Source organism: Cryptotermes secundus, unplaced genomic scaffold (assembly GCF_002891405.2).
Source record: "Cryptotermes secundus unplaced genomic scaffold, Csec_1.0 scaffold690, whole genome shotgun sequence".
In the NCBI taxonomy this organism is placed as follows: domain Eukaryota; kingdom Metazoa; phylum Arthropoda; class Insecta; order Blattodea; family Kalotermitidae; genus Cryptotermes; species Cryptotermes secundus.
The window spans coordinates 418,064-437,784 of NW_019740662.1; the positions used below are offsets into that span (position 1 = coordinate 418,064).

Here is a 19,721-nt window from a genome sequence, read left to right on the forward strand (position 1 = left end):
TACATCGAAGATGTAAACAAAACCAACTTGAACATCACAAGTAGTAGATGAAATGAATAAATGAGTAACTATCAATTCTGCAATCAAGTTGACTTTTCAATTTTCGGTTTTCTGCTTTTCATTGCGTAGTTTAAACCCACAAAAAGCAGGATTAGGCACCAGTGGATCGGTTACACATTTTTTTTAACTGGAAAACAATAGTTATTACCGACTGAGCTAACATTGCCAACAGAGCCATTGCCGCCATTGCAGTACCAAATCGCACTGAGCGATAGGAGCAGATGGGAGAACAATATGCAAGTTACCAACCAATCACATTCACTTACGCATTTGTAAGTTGTTAACCGTGGTGATCGTGGTATTCCCTGTTCATAGCGTTCATAGGAAGCCTATATCGGCCTATATGCTTGTACATGCTCGTACAGAAATACGTTGAAATAGGAATGCACGGGAATGTTGTATCTGATTTATACTGTATAGATACATGTTTTTGCAAACTGTCCGAGTGAAAGTGTGTAAATTAGTTATTAATTTAAAATGTGGCAGATTATTTTAGTTATAACACACTGGCTTTTAGAATATTGGAATAGGCGCCGAAAAGGATATGAAAAAGAAAACTGGAGACTACTTCGACGCAGGAGGTTATTGATGATGCGTCTTTTGCAACAGCGGCGTCGAAGAAATGTAGTGAAATCTTGTTGGGCTTATCCTACATCAGCACGGTTTTGGGAAGAAATTGTACCAACATATAACGACATAAATTTCTTGAAACATTTTGGCACTGGGCGTGAAACGTTCCAGTGTCTTGTTGACGAGCTGTACTTAGACCTAGTTCGAGAAGATACAATCATGAGACCAGCAATTCCAGTGGATAAAAGAATTGCTGTAGCACTTACACTTTTGAGAACCAGTAGTGATTTCCTTTCCGTTGCAAAACTTTTCGGAATTGGAGAAAGTACAGTTCATCTGATTTTGAAGGAATTCAGTAGTGCAGTCTGTAAAACATTGTATGGTAAAATTGTAACGTTTCCTTCTACTGTGATGGAAAGAGAAGAAATTGTTAGTGCCTTCAACAACAGGTGGCATTTTCCTGGGTGTCTGGGTGTATTAGGAACGTCACATATCCCAATTTTGTCACCTTCACAGTCTGAAAATAATTATTTTAACAAAGAAGGGTACCATTCTATAGTGGTCCTTGGACTTGTAGATCATCATCATACATTCAGGTAATTTACTGTATTGCATCTGTGCATAAGACCTTAACCTGTACTGCCAAGTAGGGAATAGCCTTCCTACAGCAAGTGGAAGTATAAGAAACGAAAACTTTGTAAATATGCATTAAGTCATGCAACTTCCAGTTCTGTGAAATTTTTGGGGTAAAAAATAATGCAATGAAAATTTTAGGATGTAATCACCGTTGTGTGCCTTACACACTGTGCAAATTTGAGCATTCTTATACTTCATTTCTGAGCTGTGCACATTTCATATAAAAATTATCATGGATGGGAGGGAACATTTTAATGGTAGAGAGACAAAGTGATGTTCCTTCCTCATGAATGGTTAGACTTGATGTGCCCAACTTCATTCCTATAGCAACAGCACATGTTTCAGATTGGCAACTTTGACATTATGAAGATGATGTGTTGTGAGTGATGAAATGAAGCATCAGTTAGACACCTCAACCTTACTTGCTGTACAGAGCTGCAGTAAACACTGCCAGTTAAATCAGGTATTAAGAATGTAAGGTACTGTATATAATATAACCTAAAATAGGGTAATAATAGCACACATGTGTACCTTGTAATATACTTTATTATTTTTTTTTTTTCCAAAATTTGAAATTAAATTAAAATTCTAGCAGCAGGAAGTTTTCTTCTCATCCATTTGTTTAATTAATAATTGTGTATTTTGAAGTTGATGAAGCATAATAGAGCTTCTTTGGCAAGTTAGCTAACAAAATTAATGCTGCAAAGTGACATACACTAAGTATGCTGACCTTTTGGATATTCAGAATTTGTCAGCTGGAGAGGGATATTTGCTCTTGCCAAAGTTTTGGAAACCATATCACTTGAAATATGTGTACCTCTCCAGATTATTTATCATAGCAGAACATACACTCATTCTTTTTTTATATGCTTTGCATCCTGCTGTGAATATATAGTCAAGGTTTCTGTACCATCACACAACACGTGATATTTTGGCCATTATATAATGAGTTTGAATATACCAATGAGTCTGTTTATCATATCAAATTAAAAACACATGTTTTGGTCTTGCTTACCATCTTCAGGTGTATACATGTAAAATCAAAAATATGTTATGCTTTTGTTGAATATGTAGTTTAAAATGTCCATTTTTGGTCAATATAGTTAAAGTTTTCTAGTTGGTGTGGGTTTTCTGAATATGTTGAACATTAGTTGGGTATGTCTATTTGTGACTGTAATGTCTAGATCTTTTAGTTTATTCTGTTTCTTTTCTGACAGTGAATTTGATTTGTGGATACACTGAATTAAATTAAGCTGGTGTATTTTCAAATGATAATGTTGTGTGTATTGCAAACAGTATATTGGCAACATAACAAAAGTAGACAATGATGCAGTGCTTCATAAAGATGTTGAAAATTGTAGTATGTGTGAGATATTGGATAAATGTTTCGCACCAACTCATGTCATCCACAGGAACACAAAAACTGTGCAATTAAATACCTAACCAACTGTATGAACACATATCCCATTACCAACTGAAGCAGAGAATGGGAACTACAACATATGAAAACCATACTACAGAATAGTAATTATCCCACAAGCATAGTTCAAAACAAACACAAACCAAACAACACCAAAGATCATCCTGTACCGAAAGAATGAAAATGGACTACCTTCACATACTAGAATCATCATTAGATTATTCAAAAACACAGACTTACATACATCCTTCAAAACCATCAACACAATACAAGGACATATAAGCCACAAAAAGGACCCTGAAATATGATGGACAAACAGGCATTGCATGTTGAACCATTCCAAAGAACATATGTATGTAGGCAGTGAGAAATGAACTTGAACTCTGGATATGCCCAACACATTATACCTAAATTAAATGCAGCTTGCTATGCGATGAGATCAGTTAAGCCTTTTATGTCACAGGAAACATTGAAGATGGTTTACCATGCCTACTTTCATTCTATTATGAACTATGGATTAATATTTTGGGGGAACTCTTCACATAGTGTAATAATTTTTAAAATACAAAAGAATATAATTAGAATCATTACAGGATGTAGAAGTAGAGATTCATGTAGAGAATTATTTAAGAAATTAAAAATTCTGCCTCTTCAATNTCAGAGTTAAAGAATTATCTACATGCTCATTCCTTCTACTCTTTAGATGAATACTTCAATGTAAATAGAGAATGATGTAAAATTAAGTTATATTAATTTTTAAGCTAAAATTGCCTGTACTTATGTATGTAACCTTTTGACTTGTTCTGTATCCAAAGGTACTAACCTACTTAGGATTTATAGAATGTAAATAAATTCAATTCAATTCAACATATTAGAAGCTCAGTACACATAGGACACCATAGGCAAAACAATTGAAATACTCCACATTTAAAAGAAATGCCAGTTACTTAACACATTAGAATGATTCCATACTAATAATGCTGTTCTGAAAACATACCCCAGAGAACAATGCTGAAGCTGATTATCCCCATCTTCCACCCATCCCCCATTCATTGCCATGTTCCCCTTCACGCCTCTTACATAAAAGTGAACCCTCAGCACACACTTCAGTCACCAGCCACATATATGCTACACTGGGAACACACTATGAACAGATAACCATTCAGCACTACACAACACACGACACTGAATTAGTATCTAAATTTAATTTTTATATCATGTCTGTGTCAAAGTCACATCGCGATACATTTTATATTTCAGAAAATTCAGTCCACATAAAAGCAGTCACAGCACATAAACTCTTACAAACTAAATACCCACATTCATAGTAAGTATACCACTTATATATACACATAATCTGTACCAGTACCAATAACACATGAATAACATGATACAACATCTCATTTGCTTTCCATTGCAGGAAATCAAAAACATACTGATCCACAGTGACATGTCCAGTATTGCAAAACCTGCATTGCTGCATATTAACATCCACACACCCATATGTAAGCAAACACCCCTCCCCCCCAAAAAAAACATGCCCAAAGAACTACGGCAAAAATAATATTCCCAAAATCATCTTCCTCCTATATATTGCAGATACATATGGGCAAGACATGCAGAAGAGCACATGGTGATCTTCTGAATATACGAACGTAATACTACCTACTGCTATGCTACCCACACATATATAGGAATAATACCAAAACGTCACATAAAAATATACACCACTCAAAATACCATCCAGCATATTCACGACTTGTGTGTATATGTATTCTTACAACTTTACAGACTGTACATTTCACATTTTGTGACACCAGTTAGGAAAATTTATATTGATCCAGAATGGGTTCATTTTTATATAATTGTCAAAATGCTGTGTTGTGTGATGGTACAGAAACCTCGACTATACAGGGTGTAAATAAATATATGTTACAACGCTCTGTGGTAGATAGATGGGTTCAGTCTGATTATATTTTGTTAATACCCCCATGTCTGGAAATGCTTCCTTTTGGCACTAAGGGTCACAAAATTTTCTGAGGGGATGCATAAGTTTTAGGGGATGTTATCGTTGTTAAAATTATAAAAGTTGCCCAAAATGGTGGACGCTGACTTCGTTGCATGTTCTACACTGCCTGGCTATGTTATGCTGAAGTCTTTGAAAGAATCGTGGAATTTCCCAGGTGGTTCCAGCTGCTACTGTATTTCTTGCCAGAAGATCATATTGTGTCTCCACTGGAGTCTCTTACACCAGGCTTTGCATGTACCCCCCATAGAAAGAAACTCTGTGGAGTCAAGTCTGGGGAGTGAGGGTGCCAGATTATAGGGCCTCCACATCCAGTCTATCTGTTGCCAAAGGTTTCATCCAAATATGGACGACATTAGTGCAGTGTGCCAGGGTGCCATGATACTGGAACCACATTTCATGTTGGACTTCCAAAGGCACCATTTCGAGTAGCTCGGGTGAGGTCTCTTGGAGAAATGTCAGGTTAATGTCACCAGTAAGCTGCAGAGGTAAGAGGTAAGGGTGTCGTAAGGGTGTCCTTCACATTTCAGAGGCCCTAGTATGTAAACAAAATGTTTCCAGACATGGGTGTATTAATGACATGATCACATTGAACCCATCTATCTACCACAGAGCGCTGTAACATATATTTATTTACACTCTGTATACTCACTTGTTTGAAGGAGAATGTTGTGATCCTTAGACACAAAAGGCAGCTGTGAGGAAAAGTTTGCATGCTGTGTCATAACAATTTACAGACCATTCTTCTCTTATACCAGGACAGTCATTTTGTTCAAACTAACATAAAACCTGAACTGAACAGTGAAGAATCAGATGGTCCTCAGATTGATCCTACATTCACATCTGATATATTGTTCACAGAATTGGAAGTCGCATTCTCTGAAGTTAAAAGAGATGACTTAGTAGTGAACAGAAGATTGCACTTCATAAAAGAAGTTTGCAACAGTTTTCTTATGATGCACAAATACTGTCACCCAAAGACTTTTATGAATTTGCAGAAGAAAGCATTCATGGAGTACAATATTTTTATATGAGTCAGGTGGACATCACAAAATGAAAAAGAACTAGAAGAATGTGTAAGTATCTATATGCAGATTCCAAACACTGGTGAAAACAACTGATACATGTCATTAAATTGCAAAAAATGAAGGTTTCTTGTGGTTCAGGTATATCATTTGACATGTGTTGTAAGGCAGCATTGAGGACCTACTAATACTGCATACAGTGACATTGTCTTATACAGCTGTGTTGCCTACGTTGTGGGAGGTGGTGAATTGGCATTATGATGGCAAAAATGGATGAAAAGATACGGAAGAGTGTACTCAAACTGGTTCATGGTAAAATATGCAGAACTTGATTGCCAACACTGTCAAAATGATAAGGCAGCCCAGCAAACTGTATGTAGGTACATGGCTGCAAAATATTGGAAGAAACTTTACCACAGCAGCGTATTTGGGCTTGAGTAGTGCTGGCAGAAATGCCTGGATTATTCTAAGGAGTTTGGGGATAGTGATGGGATATCTGTAGTAACTCAGGGCAATATCTGTTTTTGTACATATACCTTTGCTTTAATATAAGATATAAGTTCTATAATGTCTACTGCAGATGAGCAACTATGCATCATGTTCACACCATAGTGCACAGATATATGGGTCAGGGCATAATTTATTTCTTATCACATGTTAACACAAGGGTGGAGGAGTCCACAGTCTGATCACAAGATTTATTTTTCTCCTCTCCAGTTTGGAGTCACAGCAATAGAACTACCAACAGAACTGGGAACCACATTCTATGCTTGAACATTCAGTTACTATACAGCATGGACATGCTGGTCTGCCTGTAGTAACAGTTATGAGTATTTATTTCTGCCACAAACTGGAGCACAAATTGAATGAAATTCAGTAACTGTTGTGTAATCCTTATATATTTTATTTTTCAGGTATGCTGATGTGGGACAACCTGGTGGAAGCAGTGATGCAGAAACATTCTTCAAAAGTGAATTGTACAGATATCTTTCTGCAAAGCTGATACCAGAAGAATTTCACTTAATTGCAGGTTCATCATTTCCTCTACTTCATTCGCTTATGACACCTTTTCCATTTAATAAATCAAAAGATTCAATGCAGAAAAGGTTTGATTACCATTTACATAAAGCCTTTACACCTTTGAAGGTAGCCTTTGCTCACTTGAGAGGACGATGGAAAATCTTACTTAAACGATGTGACTTGCAACTGGACAATATGATTGACATTGCAAAGACTTGTTTGGTTCTTCACAATCTCTGTGAAAGCAATGGAGACAATTACTTTGATTGCTGGGATCAAAATGTTAACGATGAAAGTACATTTTCACAATCAATGCACAAGGAAAATCTGACAACTGCTTCTCAAGGAGGAGTTACAAAGAGAAATGAATTGGCAATTTTTCTCTATTAACTGGTATATTAACACCGATATGAATAAGCACTGCCGTTAATGAATGTGATTGTAAACATTTCATTCCAGTATAGTACTGTACTTTATTCTTTCTTTAGTTAATCTTCACATTATGATGGAACATAGAGTGGAGAAATGTTTTTTGTAGCCACCAATCATTTTATGTTGTTCCTGAAGTGTGTACACACCATCAGATAGATTGCAAACAAAGTGTCCAATTCACAGGCTGCTTGTGCACTTGTATACTTCATATTTCCCATCTGGTTGTTGGCTATTGCATATTACATCATCACTTGTCAATAGTGTACACCAGTGGTTCTAAAACTGTGGGGCGCGACCCCCAGGGGGGGCGCTAAGGACTTGAAAGGGGGGCGCAGCATACTTTCCTACAGATAAAAATTAAAACTGCCATAAATCAATTAGAAGAGTAACAAAAAATAAAAATACATATAGAAAATTTTTTGATGAGTACAGGCTTTAATTATCATGAATTTCAAAATAACTAATAATTATTCTCTTTACTGGCAATTATAAAACGCGTATGCCAGAGACAGCATTGATAATTCGGCAGCAGCCGCATCCTCTGAAATCCTCTGAAGTCTAGACTTCTTAAAATGCTGTGTGAGGAAATGGGTGTCGAACACACTGCTCTGTTGTTTTTTAGTGATGCTCGATGGCTTTCAAGAGGTAAGGTATTAAAGAGATGTTTGATCTGAGGCATGAGGTGTTCTGTTTTTTAAATGGGGAAAATCACTCACTGGCAGACAGTTTCAGCAACAAGGATTTTTTATTGAAAATGGCTTACCTCACAAATATATTTGAGAAACTAAATATCCTCAGCACTTCACTTCAAGGGAATGAGGCAGCTGTACTTTCTTGGAATGACAAAGTGAAGGCATTCATGAGAAAATTAAAGAGCTCTGGAGAAACAGTATGGAAAGTGACACACTAGACTTGTTCCCTACTCTGGTGTCAATGTTACAAGACACTGATAATCCAGTGCTTCCAATGGACATAAAAAGCTTCCTACTTGATCATCTCATAATGTTAAAAGTTCATTTCGAAAAATACTTTTGCAATGATTTTGATAAATTTAGTTGGATTAAAAATCCATTCGAAAATGCTCCTGGCCCATCGTCTCTGAAGGTAAACAAGCAAGAAGAATTAATCTATCTCACTAGTGATGCTTCATTAAAAAGTAAATTTAAGAAATTGTCTTTGTTGGAGTTCTGGATACATATTGGCAAGGAATTCCCACCTTTGAGCCAAAAAGCATTGAAGATCCTAATTCCTTTTGCAACAGCTTACTTATGTGAGACAGGCTTTTCTGCTTTGGCAGCTACAAAGTCAAAGTATCGTTCAAGGCTAAATATTGCTAAAGAAGTTAGAGTGGCCATTTTGATATTACACCACATTTTGATAAACTTTGTTCTCAAAAGCAGGCCCATCCATCACACTGAACTTTGACATTTAAATGTTTGATTTTCTTTGCAGAGAAAAATTAAATACTTGTTAGTTAAATATATTTTCATTTCAATACATATTTTGGTTAATTGCAAGTGTTAGAACTAATTTTTATTGTAGGCATAATATTGTGATACTTTAATTTTGAGTAAAAAACTGCTAAATAGTATGTAGAAAAACAGAAATTAAACTGAATAAAACGTCAAACATACCATGGACTTTTATTTTGATAAAAAAAAAAACAGGCTGGGTGCCTGAGAGAATTTTCTCTTGTCCAGGGGGCCACAGATGTAAAAAGTTTGAGAACCACTGGTGTGCACAGTTATGAGTGATAAAGGTCACCACTTGCCAGTACTTGTATGTTACCATTGATCTTGTATGCAAGAAGTGGTATAAAAAGTGACATTACTGAAGAGCCTCATTTGAAAGAAGAAATATACGTACATTTGTATTGGTATCAGAATTAGGAATAGAAGATTCAACTAATTTAAAAAAATGTCTGTTGAATTTCAATTTATGATTTATAATATTTACTGACAATCACTGGGCCTAGGATAAGCAAATGTGATACCACCTACACAAATGCAGTTCCTGTGCATGAAAGGTTGCCACTTTACGATCCACATGAACAGGGGACTCATACGGTAGTCTGATGATTAATACAGTTGATTTCTGCTGTCATACCAGAAGTGCAAACAGATGTCATTACAGAACTTCAAGAATACATTCAAGTAAGTTTTGTATTAAATTGTTTTGTTGCAATTTATATCTGTCTTAGTATTGCAAAGGTATATAAGAACATACAGCAATTACTGTAAAGCAAAAATACAGTACAGTGATGAAAATTATACCAGTATTGTGAACAGAGTCTTCAGGTATAGAATTTCATATTACTGGGGATGGTAATGTAGAAGCAGTAGAACAGCAGGTGTACTCACCACCAAACTGGCATAATTTTGTCAGGATAACAGCACAGGATGTAGTGTGTACAGTGACCTTGTTTCCTGTAGGTTCATCAGACTGAAACATGACTTTGCTGATTCTGTGCTGTAGTAAAATTCTATTTTCATCCAGTTTCATCAGTTCATGTGCCGTGTATTTAAGAAGTTCATAACAGTCATTCCTAGATGTATGTCTTGACAGCAGTAGATTTCATAATATTGTATGCCTGTTTTTACCTGTTGTCATGTTGCGTGTATTCTCTTTGATATTTAGTTCTGTGAGTTCATAATTTTTCTTCTGTAATATTTTCTGTGTCTGCACTTTGGCTCTGAATGAACACAAATTATGTAGTTTCAAATGTTCCTACATAGGAACCATTGACTAACACAAGGATTGCGCATAACCCCCCCCCAAATGAGTTCTTTGTCATTATTAAGTAAAGTTTCACATAAACCATGACAAATTGAATATTTAATTACATGTGTTATTATACAGAGTGCCCCATAGTAATTATGTATTCATTTCAGGTTCCCCATTTTCCTAAAGAGTGGTGCTAGATTGCTGAATTATTTAGCGAGTTCTAATTTTCTGCATTATCTCATGGAAATCAACAGTAAACTCATGGTGCTGAATACACTAATAAATACCTGTAATGAATATTGTGAGCAACAGGCTACTTGTATTATGCCACTTGTAGATATATCAGGTTTCTCTATATACTGTGTGCATTGATGGTTGTCAAGGATAATTTTGGACTTGGGGTGGGAGGGGGTTAAAAATTCCAACTCTCTCTGAATTAAATGAAGGGATTGTGCATTTGCCAACAGGCAGTGTGCTGTTGAAAATATATGAAATTCTGTAAGCCATGTTCCAAGTATTAATGCATACACTTTCTTTACATCCTGTAAAGGAAAGATGTGGTTCTTTCACATGTATTTTTACGCAGTATTCTTCATAAAATTGACACAGTGAATCATATACTATCCTCCAGAAACATTTGATATAGAAAATGGGAAGAAGAGATTTTGTTATATGCTACACTTCCTATGTCCACATCAGTATACCATTACACTGAGAGAAAAGGTTGCTTGTGCATTTGTGACTTACATAACTTACATTCATGCAGTGTTGTAAGTGTAAGCTGAAATTGTGTAATAACAGTGATAAAACTCATGCTTACAAAACTGTTATTTATGTGTGTGTGTGTCATTCTTAACCTTTTATGTACAAACAGTATTTCATGCTCAATTTGTAGGTGTATTTATGACCTAAACTGTCCTAAATTATTGGTCATCCTGAATCACTGAAGCATTATTCCAGGAAAATTATGGATGGTGAAATGATTACAGACATTTCTGAACAAAAGTACTTTCATTCAGTGTAAAGTGAGTTGGACAAACTAGTATATGTTACCTCCAGTAAAACTGGAGCTCATGAGGTTCTTTGTTTTATATGTCCTGGGAGGTTTAAGGGCGGCTGGCACCTGAGGCTGACAACCTCACTGCCATTTGTGAGTTGACTGTTTAGAAAATGTGGGAGCCTCACCAGCCTGTTACAGGGATAGCTTTACCTTCTTTTATAAATATATGATGGTTTTTCAAGAACACTATTACTTTATTTTCAATAACATTATTTACTTTAAGAAAAGGTGCTGGTGTTATGTATACTGCCAGTAAAATGACCATTAAAAAATTCTTCCGTTACTTTCAGTTCTAAACTATTGACTCCAACAGTGTCTTTTATATCATGATTAAATAATTTTTGAGTTCACAGTGTTGTTTAGTATTAGTATTAGAAAAGTTATTATCTCAGTACAGCCTTTTTAGTCAGTCATTCATGTGTTAGAGTTTATTATTTCACAAATGGATCAGTAGAGTGCTCTAGGATACATTCAGTTATACCTTCAGATGTAACCATTTTGTTATGACCTCCAAAATTGGGACTTTAATAACAAATTCACTTTCAGATCTTGGAACTAGTGAGCTATGTGGTGCCCTACTGGATTATTGAAACAACTGCATGCCATTTAGATGTTTCACTGATCGCATGAGATAGCATTTACCTGAAAATGTTTTGGAAAATTATGGACTTCATATACTTGTGTGGGAACCTCCCACAGTGTATAACAGACAATTCCCGTAGTGCACTGAAAACAGGCAATATTTTTACATTGCTTGCAGCCTTGCCCCCTGGACACCAACACAAGCGCTATCCAATCAGTGCTCTCAATTGCAGCAATATTTATACATCACTTGCAGCCTGGTTCCAAAGACACCAACACAAGCACTATCCAATCATTGCCAACTGGTCTGCGCACCGCCTAGTGGCATAAGTATAAAGCTGTGGGCCTTGGAGTCACCAGGATTAATCTTTCATCAGTCAACGGCCATCGTAGCTATGCTGACGTCAAATTGCCGCTGCCGTAACTCTTCAGTAACAGCACACGCATCGTAGGCAGCTGACTCTACCAGCGCACACACAGCAGCACCACTGGCCAGCCAGACTCGCCGCTGTAGCAAGAGAAGGACATCGGGTGGCTACAAGAAGACACTGCTAGACAAAACGGCCCTTTTCAGAGCCTACACTTGACATCGTAATCGCCGGACTGGACTATCTACCACAAAAGGAGTCTCCGCCGATATTCTTCAGACACGCTGCCTCTCGGTTGTAATACGCATTCTAGATGCAACGAACATTTGTTGTTATAGCTTCAAGTGGTTGTCCAGTGAACATCAACGTCCCACACTCGTATTTCTTATATAACCAGAATAAAACTGGCATGCCCTTGCAAAAAGATGGGCACTACAATTTCAGAAGTTCTGTTCCTTGTGGTTATTTACGTGCGATGTCTTAAGGTACTTGTACTCATACATATGCCATTTCTGTGATTTCTTACTTACTTATGGAGCTGAGCCCTTCTTGAGGAGAAGCCAAATCTTCAGCTACTCAAGAATTTCCCAGCATTTTATGGAACCCAAAGGTTCATCACCTTGTTCATAAGAGCCCTCCAGTGGTCCCTATCCTGAGCGAGATAAATCCAATCCATACCATCCCATCGTATTTCTTGGTAAGATCCATTTTAATATTGTCCACCCACCTATGTCTTGGTCTTCCCAGTGGTATCTTTCCTTCTGGCTTTCCCACCAATATCCTATATGCATTCTTTTTCTCCCCCATTCGTGCTGCATGCCCTGCCCACCTCATCCTCCTTGACTTGATCATTCTAACTATGCTTGGAGAAGAGTACAAGTTATGAAGCTCATTGTGCAGTTTTCTTCAACCTCCTGTCACTTTGTCCCTCATCAGTCCAAATATTCTCCTCAAACACCCTCAGTCTACGTTCCTCCCTTAATGTCGGAGACCAAGTTTCACACCCATACAGAACCACAGGCAAAATTATAGTTTTGTATATTCTAATTTTTATGTTTTTGGACAGCAGACGAGAAGACAAAAGGTTCTGGACTGAATGGTAGCAAGCATTACCCGAGTTCAGTCTCCCCATAATTTCCTCCTGAATCCCCCAGAAGATAATCTTGATTCATCTGTAAAGACATCAGTAACTGAGACATGATTATTTTGTGATCTAGTGGGAAATTAACAGTATATATCATGTTGAAAGTGCTTAATAAAACTAACAGCTGCTGTTTCTGACTACCGTTTAGTAAATACTTAACATTAAAATCTTCACCCCCCTAAAACTCAATAGTTGGTTTGTACAAGAATAATCAAACTTGTTCTAACAGTTCCAAGAATTTACAAAAATCTCCAGCAGGAGACCAGATCTGTATAAACATACTACAATTAACACCCAAACGTTGAATTCAAATTTAACCACATATTTCTAAAATTTTTTCCACTGAAAAATGTAATAAATTATCTTGAGTAAAACGAATATCACCTATATAAATAGATTGCTTTTAAGGTTTCACATATTCCCTACTGCTGTTCATTCTGCTTTTGGGTCTTTGCACATGAAAGCTAACCTCCAAAATGTAGGCAACTCTTCCCACAGACACATGGTGTAAAGAGACATGAGCAGAATGGACATCAGTATTATATTACAATATAGGAAAATTTACTCTCCAATTCAACAGCATGAATCTTACTTCTCAAATTCATTCCTTCAGTCCTGTTTATTAATCATACAGAACAGATTACATTGATGTAGGACATGTCATATGATATAAAATTAGCAAAAAATACAATAATTCTTAACCAATAGCCAACAAAATATGAAACAGTGTTTACATCTAGCAAATATCATTAACCAGTATTTAAGAATTTATCCTTCATGTAGTCTTCAATTGAGTAGTAACACCCATTAATGAGTAAATTCTTCAGTTCCCTTATAAACTTTTTTTTTTCCAAGTTGATTTATATTATTATTATGTAATTTATTATAAAAGATACAACCAGCAACTGAAGGTTTACTATTATAAAGTTTCAACTTATGCATCCATTTATGGTAGTCATTGTTGTTTCTTGTATTATGTGTGTACTTGTTTATTTACTATGCAGTTACACTTATTAATTACATATAAGATGGTTTGTTACATGTACAACGAATATACTGTTAGTATCTTAAGTTGTTTAAAATTATCTTTGCACAATTCCAAAGGTCTTAACCCTGCAGTGTACCTTACTGCTCCTTTTTGGAGAATAAAAATTATTTTAGTAAGTGCCTTAGCACTTTGTCCCCATGCTACAATTCCATATGTTAGACAGGGATAGATCAAACCATAATATAATATGCTTCTATCCTTCAGGTTGAGTATTTTAGCAAGTCACGCAGTCACAGGAGAAAGACACAACACAAAGCACTATACACACACGAAAGTAGGAAGAATACTCCGATAGATGAAGATAGGTGTGACTCGCATATTGAGATATGACATAACGATGACAAATCCTGAACAGTTTTAATATTTTTAATATTTAAAATTTATCAATATATATGACGAATATATATTTTAGTTATTTTAGTATAAAGACAACAGGGCATGCAATGAAATAGTTCGACGTACATCAAAAAGCACCTGAAGATGGCACTTTAGTGCTGAAACATGTAGTGCAAGAGAGAAGAGTAAGGTGAATAAATGTATGCACTGTAAGACGGTCAGAATAAATCATGGACATAAATCAGTGCAACAGGACGCTAAAATATAACGATACTTTTAGGTTGTTAAATCAATTAACAATCTCTATGGCATATTCAGTGGCTAAACACGTTACAATATTTTTGGGAATCCTGGTTGTTAGACCAAGAGGCTGGTTAATATATCACAAGGCCATGATAGTGTTCCCAATGTGGTTTATTAAAGGCAAATGAACCACAGTTTTTTTTAATTTGAACTGTAGAAGAATACTTAAGATTTAAATTAAGGTGTTTATAATTTTCATTTCATGCATCCTGTTGTGTTACAATATATGACCTCTTTATTATATCTGTCAAAACACAACTAATATCAACATCAGACCATTGTTAGTGCTGCGTTCAGTGGTGTGTATATGTGTGTAAATCATGTGTTTGCCTGATGATGGCTATCAATAGCCGAAACATGTAGCAGGGCCGAAAATGGTCTGATCTTGATCTTAGTTGTGTTGTGACCGCTATAATAAAGAGGTTGTATAATGTATATGTATAATGTTGTATATTAAATGTGATGCAGGTATGTAACTGACCGGTATGTACAAAAATTGTGTTCGTTGTACAGTTTTAAATTAAATAGGATCACGGACGGATACGACACAATTATTTGTCCCTGGTGGTGGTGGTTGTGGTGGTAAATATGTAGTGCAGAGTACAACTTCGAATCTATGTCTGAAACGTCCCTTGTCGTGCCTACAGAGCGAGTGTGATTATCAACTCATACCAGACACAGAATTCAGATACATACAAGAAAATATGGATCAAATAGTGTTGACTGTTTCGTTGTAAAGCGTCTAGAAGTGGCGACCTTCTGTCATGTTCTTGAGACAAAATCGTACTTAGCGCGGTTCTTGGAACAGCGCTTTCTGTTACACAGCCTCGATAGCATAACGTGTGCACTGAAGTAGGTTTGCCCCTTTTACTGTAATTCGCCGTGAAGTAGTCCCTGTAACAGGCCGTATAGGCCCATAGGGTTGTAAGATGTTGAGGTTCCCACATTTTCTAGACAATCGGCTCATAGATGGATTTAAGGTTGTCAGCCTTACGCGCCGGCCGCACTTTACCCCCAAGAATATTCCAGGTAATCATTTCTGTTAGAGGCTGATTCGACCCCAGGACCACAGTGCGGATGGAAGGATTTGGTAAATTGAAAAAAAATCCACATCGGGATTCGATCCCGCTACCTTCCGGCTTGTGGCATAGTGCCTTAAACAACTGCGCTACCGCGTGCCCCTTGTTCATCAGATCATACCGAATTTTATTACATAGGCCTGTGTTCATGTGGTGTGCTCTAAAGAAATACCCGCAAAACTGTTGCAACATCGGAATCGTTAGGATATGAATGTTCGTCACACATAGGAGAGAAATGCTATTGTTTAAAATTCTTTCTCTTTTCACATTTCAGTTCGGCAGGTGCAATTCTCTGCCCCAAACATTCGCATAGGAATGGCCTCTTGGCGAGAAATTGGGAGCTATATAATACACATGCGCTTCATCCAAGAATATGCAGCTGTAAACCGCGGGAATTGAAACCAAACTGCGGGCAGAGCGCACCATCCATATCGAAATCTTCTATTGGAAATTCAGCGAGGAAGGTATATATCCAGCTCCATTGGTTTACAGTGCTGTGTCCTGCATGGTCGATTCGACATTGCAGTGACCATGGTGATGGAAACCAAAGGTGGTTCTGTGCTAAAACATCGCGCCGTGAAGGTATATATGGGTTTCGAAGTAAAATCCTCCAAGAACTGATGACCTCAGAACCGGACAAAAGTGAGCAATCATTTTCATTCTTCGGTAGGTTTAACCCCAAGAAATGATTTTTCATATGCATTTCAGATGCCTAATGTAAGAATGTGGACGTGCTGGAGAAGAGGAACTTCCGGGCTTGCCATGAATCGACCCTTTACAGTGCAGTTCATTACCGGCACAGCCACGCTGGCATACATTTTTCTCCTCTTTACATTACCTGCACAAATCCACAAAGGGGATAGTGCCACGAGCATACAGGTTATTTTGATATACCCGTGGTGGAAGGAGTCTCTTCTGTCCTGAAAATGGAGGCAGTGAGTTCACTGAATAAACTCTAAATATCTACCAGTCTAGACAGCGTCACATTATAGAGGAGAGTAATCATCATATTCACTATTGTGACATTCCCAACACTCACCATGTGTAAAATATAATGTCTGAAATTGTATCAGGGTGTTGACAGATGCCCAGTTTTTAACAAAATTCGTGACAAAATAACTTATTCCGCGGTTTCGTGCATTTCTATAACATTTGTAATTGTCTAGTGACCTGTTTTAAATGAGAGCTGGGATAGCTCAGTCGGTATAGCGACCGGCTGCGGGCTGGACGACAGAGGGGTCGGAGTTCGAGTCCCGGTGGGAGCAAGGATTTTCTCTTCTCCACGTGGTCCAGATCGGCTCTGGGGTCAGCCCAACCTCCTATCTAATGGGTATCGGAGGCTCTTTCCCCGGGGGGTAAAGCGGCAGGGGTGTGGAGCTGACCATTCACCTCCAACTAGTGCTGAGGTCAAGAAAATGTGGATCTATATATCCACTCCCCATACGCCCTCATTGCGTAGTGCTTAATTATTAAGCACAGGGACAACTTTACCCTTTTCTTTTTTCCTTGGAACTACAGCCCCAATGGGCCTAGGCCTACCTCCATGAACTTCTCCGTTCACTTTGGTTCTAGATCTTACACGTTCGGTAGGACTCCTTGGGCGGGTGATCAGCTCGTCGCAAGGCTTATACCTGTACACAAACACAGAAAAACGCACACACACAAACTAAACATCCATGCTCTGAGTGGGATTCGAACCAAAGATCCCGGTTTCCAAGCGAGCGAAGACAGTACACGCCTTAGACCGGTCGGCTACCGTGACCGGCACAACCTTACCTTATCCGTTTTAAATACAACTAGAACTTAAAAACTTCGTAAAAGTTGTTCGGTCTTCCTGTTTGTTCATAGTTTTCGTAAAATTAAATAAATTTTCACTAATTTCAGGTCCTAACAGACTGAAGTTAGGCCGCGCTCAGGTGATTCATCGCTAGCGGCCCGGGTTCGAACCAAAATCAGGTAATTTAAGATCTGTGGTGGACAAAGTGTCACTGGGGCAGGTTTTCTCCGAGTACTTAGATTTCCGCTGCCAATTCTTATTCCACCAGCTGCTCCACACACATCATCAATCATCCGGGGCTGGTACAATAGCCCAGTTAGTGGTCGACGTACCAAATGGACTCTGTCACACCCCACCCCAAGAAACTAAAGAAAACAAACGACTGAACTACGAGACTAGACCATATTACATTATTTCCTAATCGTTATTATTTGATGATTTTCTGAAATAACCAAGCTTTACCCATTCCCTACATAAATCACGGAATGGGACAAATGATCCTTGACCGGAAGCTCCATCATAACACCGAGATCGTCAACATTGTGACCGTACGTTCCTCCCTAAAATTATTTAATTTAGGGCCTGTCGAATTTATGCATTGTTTTACACCCTGAGAGACGCTCCTCCGGCGAGACACCATCCCGGGACCGTCTAGTTGTAATTCAACTACCGTCCCTCTTAGGCTTAGGGTGTCACTATTGTCCTTAACGTCACTCCTAGTGTCATAAACCCATGGGCTGACAGTGTGCGAAACCGGCCAGGAGGGGTCTTGGGTTCCCTGCTCGTGTGCCTTGAAGACCTAAAAAGGTTTATGATGGGCATCTCGAAAAATACGAATGTAGGACAGATGTCGGGCTCGACCCTCGGCTTTCTCTTGTTATTTTCTTGTTTTGTTTTATGCCCACTGGGAAACTTGTAAAGAGAGGGCAGTTGTTTACAGGGAGCGGAGGTGGACAGTTGAAAAGGGAGTTACAGGAGGGTAGCTAGCGTGCGGCGTGTGTGGTCAGTGAGCTGGGGGCAAATTGGTGTAAACAGGTTAAGTGTGACGGAGCGGCTAGCTTGGAGGAATAATATAAAGATTGATCCCTGTATGAAATTTTAAAACACTTTTAGGTACAGGGTTAGGAAGCAGTTACAGGTAAAGAGGCCGTAGGCGGAGTCGGAATGGAAACAAGTGGAGCAACGTGAAGTGTCCTTGTTCGAGTGCAGTGAAACGAACACAAGCACGTGCACATGTATATGACTCTATATGTTTGGATTTGCACTGTGTGTACCTTATTTATTGCATGTACTTTGTTTTGTATTGTTCCCTTTATGTATAGTCTCCCCTTGTCTGTATCAGTGTAAGATCTGCTGCCACCCGGTGAACACCCAATTGCAGTAAAAAAAATAATAAATATCCTGCGTCCTCTTACAGTATGAAGCACGACCGATATTACAATGTGTGTCGGTTTATTGTTGTTTGGTTCAGTGTCTCTAGACGCAGCTTGATGTATACAATTCGATTCTAGGTAATCAGAAGGTCTCTGTCCGTTAGACGTCACTTCCGGTATATTTCCGATAACATGGCGTCCATATTGCACTTACTGACATTCAACATAACGTTCGAATACGGATCCAGTGCCCATAGAGTACACTGGAACAAATAAGCAGTAATGCAGATACTTAATAGTAACTCCTTATTAAAATCCTCGTTTGAAAGAGAATTAAAGTCAGCTATGTCAAATGATTCCTGCCGCTTAGAATGTCTGATTCTCAGGCCGGTGTCCGAACGTCGCTTTCTAGTGGTCACTGCTCCTGCTCTGTGTACAGAACTAATGGGGTTCATCCTTGGTCAACAGAGGAAAGTTACTCTGACGGAGATTTCTGGTGACTTCAGACTTCTAGACAAATACCGCGTAAGTACCTTAAATTAGGACATTACGGCATATTTTTTTACACTCTTTCTAATGTGCCTCAGAATAAAACCAATGGCGGAGGCTTCTGAACACGGCAAAGGATCATTTGTTTCAAGGGAAGGAAGGAAATCGTTCAATATTTGTGCGTCTGTTGGCTTCTCAAGAAGGCTGGTCTCGTTAATGAAGTTACACATGAATCACTCCATATTTGTT

General features: G+C 38.0%; 1 protein-coding gene across 7 annotated transcripts; it reads left to right on the forward strand.

Annotated features, from left to right (window-relative positions):
• Positions 1 to 368: 368 nt before the first annotated feature.
• On the forward strand, positions 369 to 16,303 carry LOC111872545 (protein ANTAGONIST OF LIKE HETEROCHROMATIN PROTEIN 1). Of its 7 annotated transcripts, none has more exons than XR_004513911.1 (4): positions 369 to 1,226; positions 1,612 to 1,745; positions 5,574 to 5,788; positions 6,652 to 7,362. XR_004513911.1 is itself a non-coding variant. In XM_033754743.1 (3 exons), exons 1-3 carry the CDS (start codon positions 538 to 540, stop codon positions 16,230 to 16,232), a joined length of 930 nt encoding a protein of 309 aa, XP_033610634.1. In that variant the 5' UTR covers positions 369 to 537; the 3' UTR covers positions 16,233 to 16,303. The 7 variants fall into 7 exon arrangements, 2 of the variants coding, with proteins under 2 accessions (XP_033610634.1, XP_023722342.1); XR_004513913.1 differs by having other exon boundaries at positions 1,612 to 1,740; XR_004513912.1 differs by having other exon boundaries at positions 1,612 to 1,729.
• Positions 16,304 to 19,721: the final 3,418 nt, after the last annotated feature.

Excerpts from the sequence above, each read along its gene's own strand:
- LOC111872545 (XM_023866574.2), top strand. The coding sequence starts at position 538 with ATGTGGCAGATTATTTTAGTTATAACACACTGGCTTTTAGAATATTGG. Across the intron at positions 1,227-6,651 it reads GATCATCATCATACATTCAG|GTATGCTGATGTGGGACAAC; the intron begins GTAATTTACTGT and ends TTTATTTTTCAG.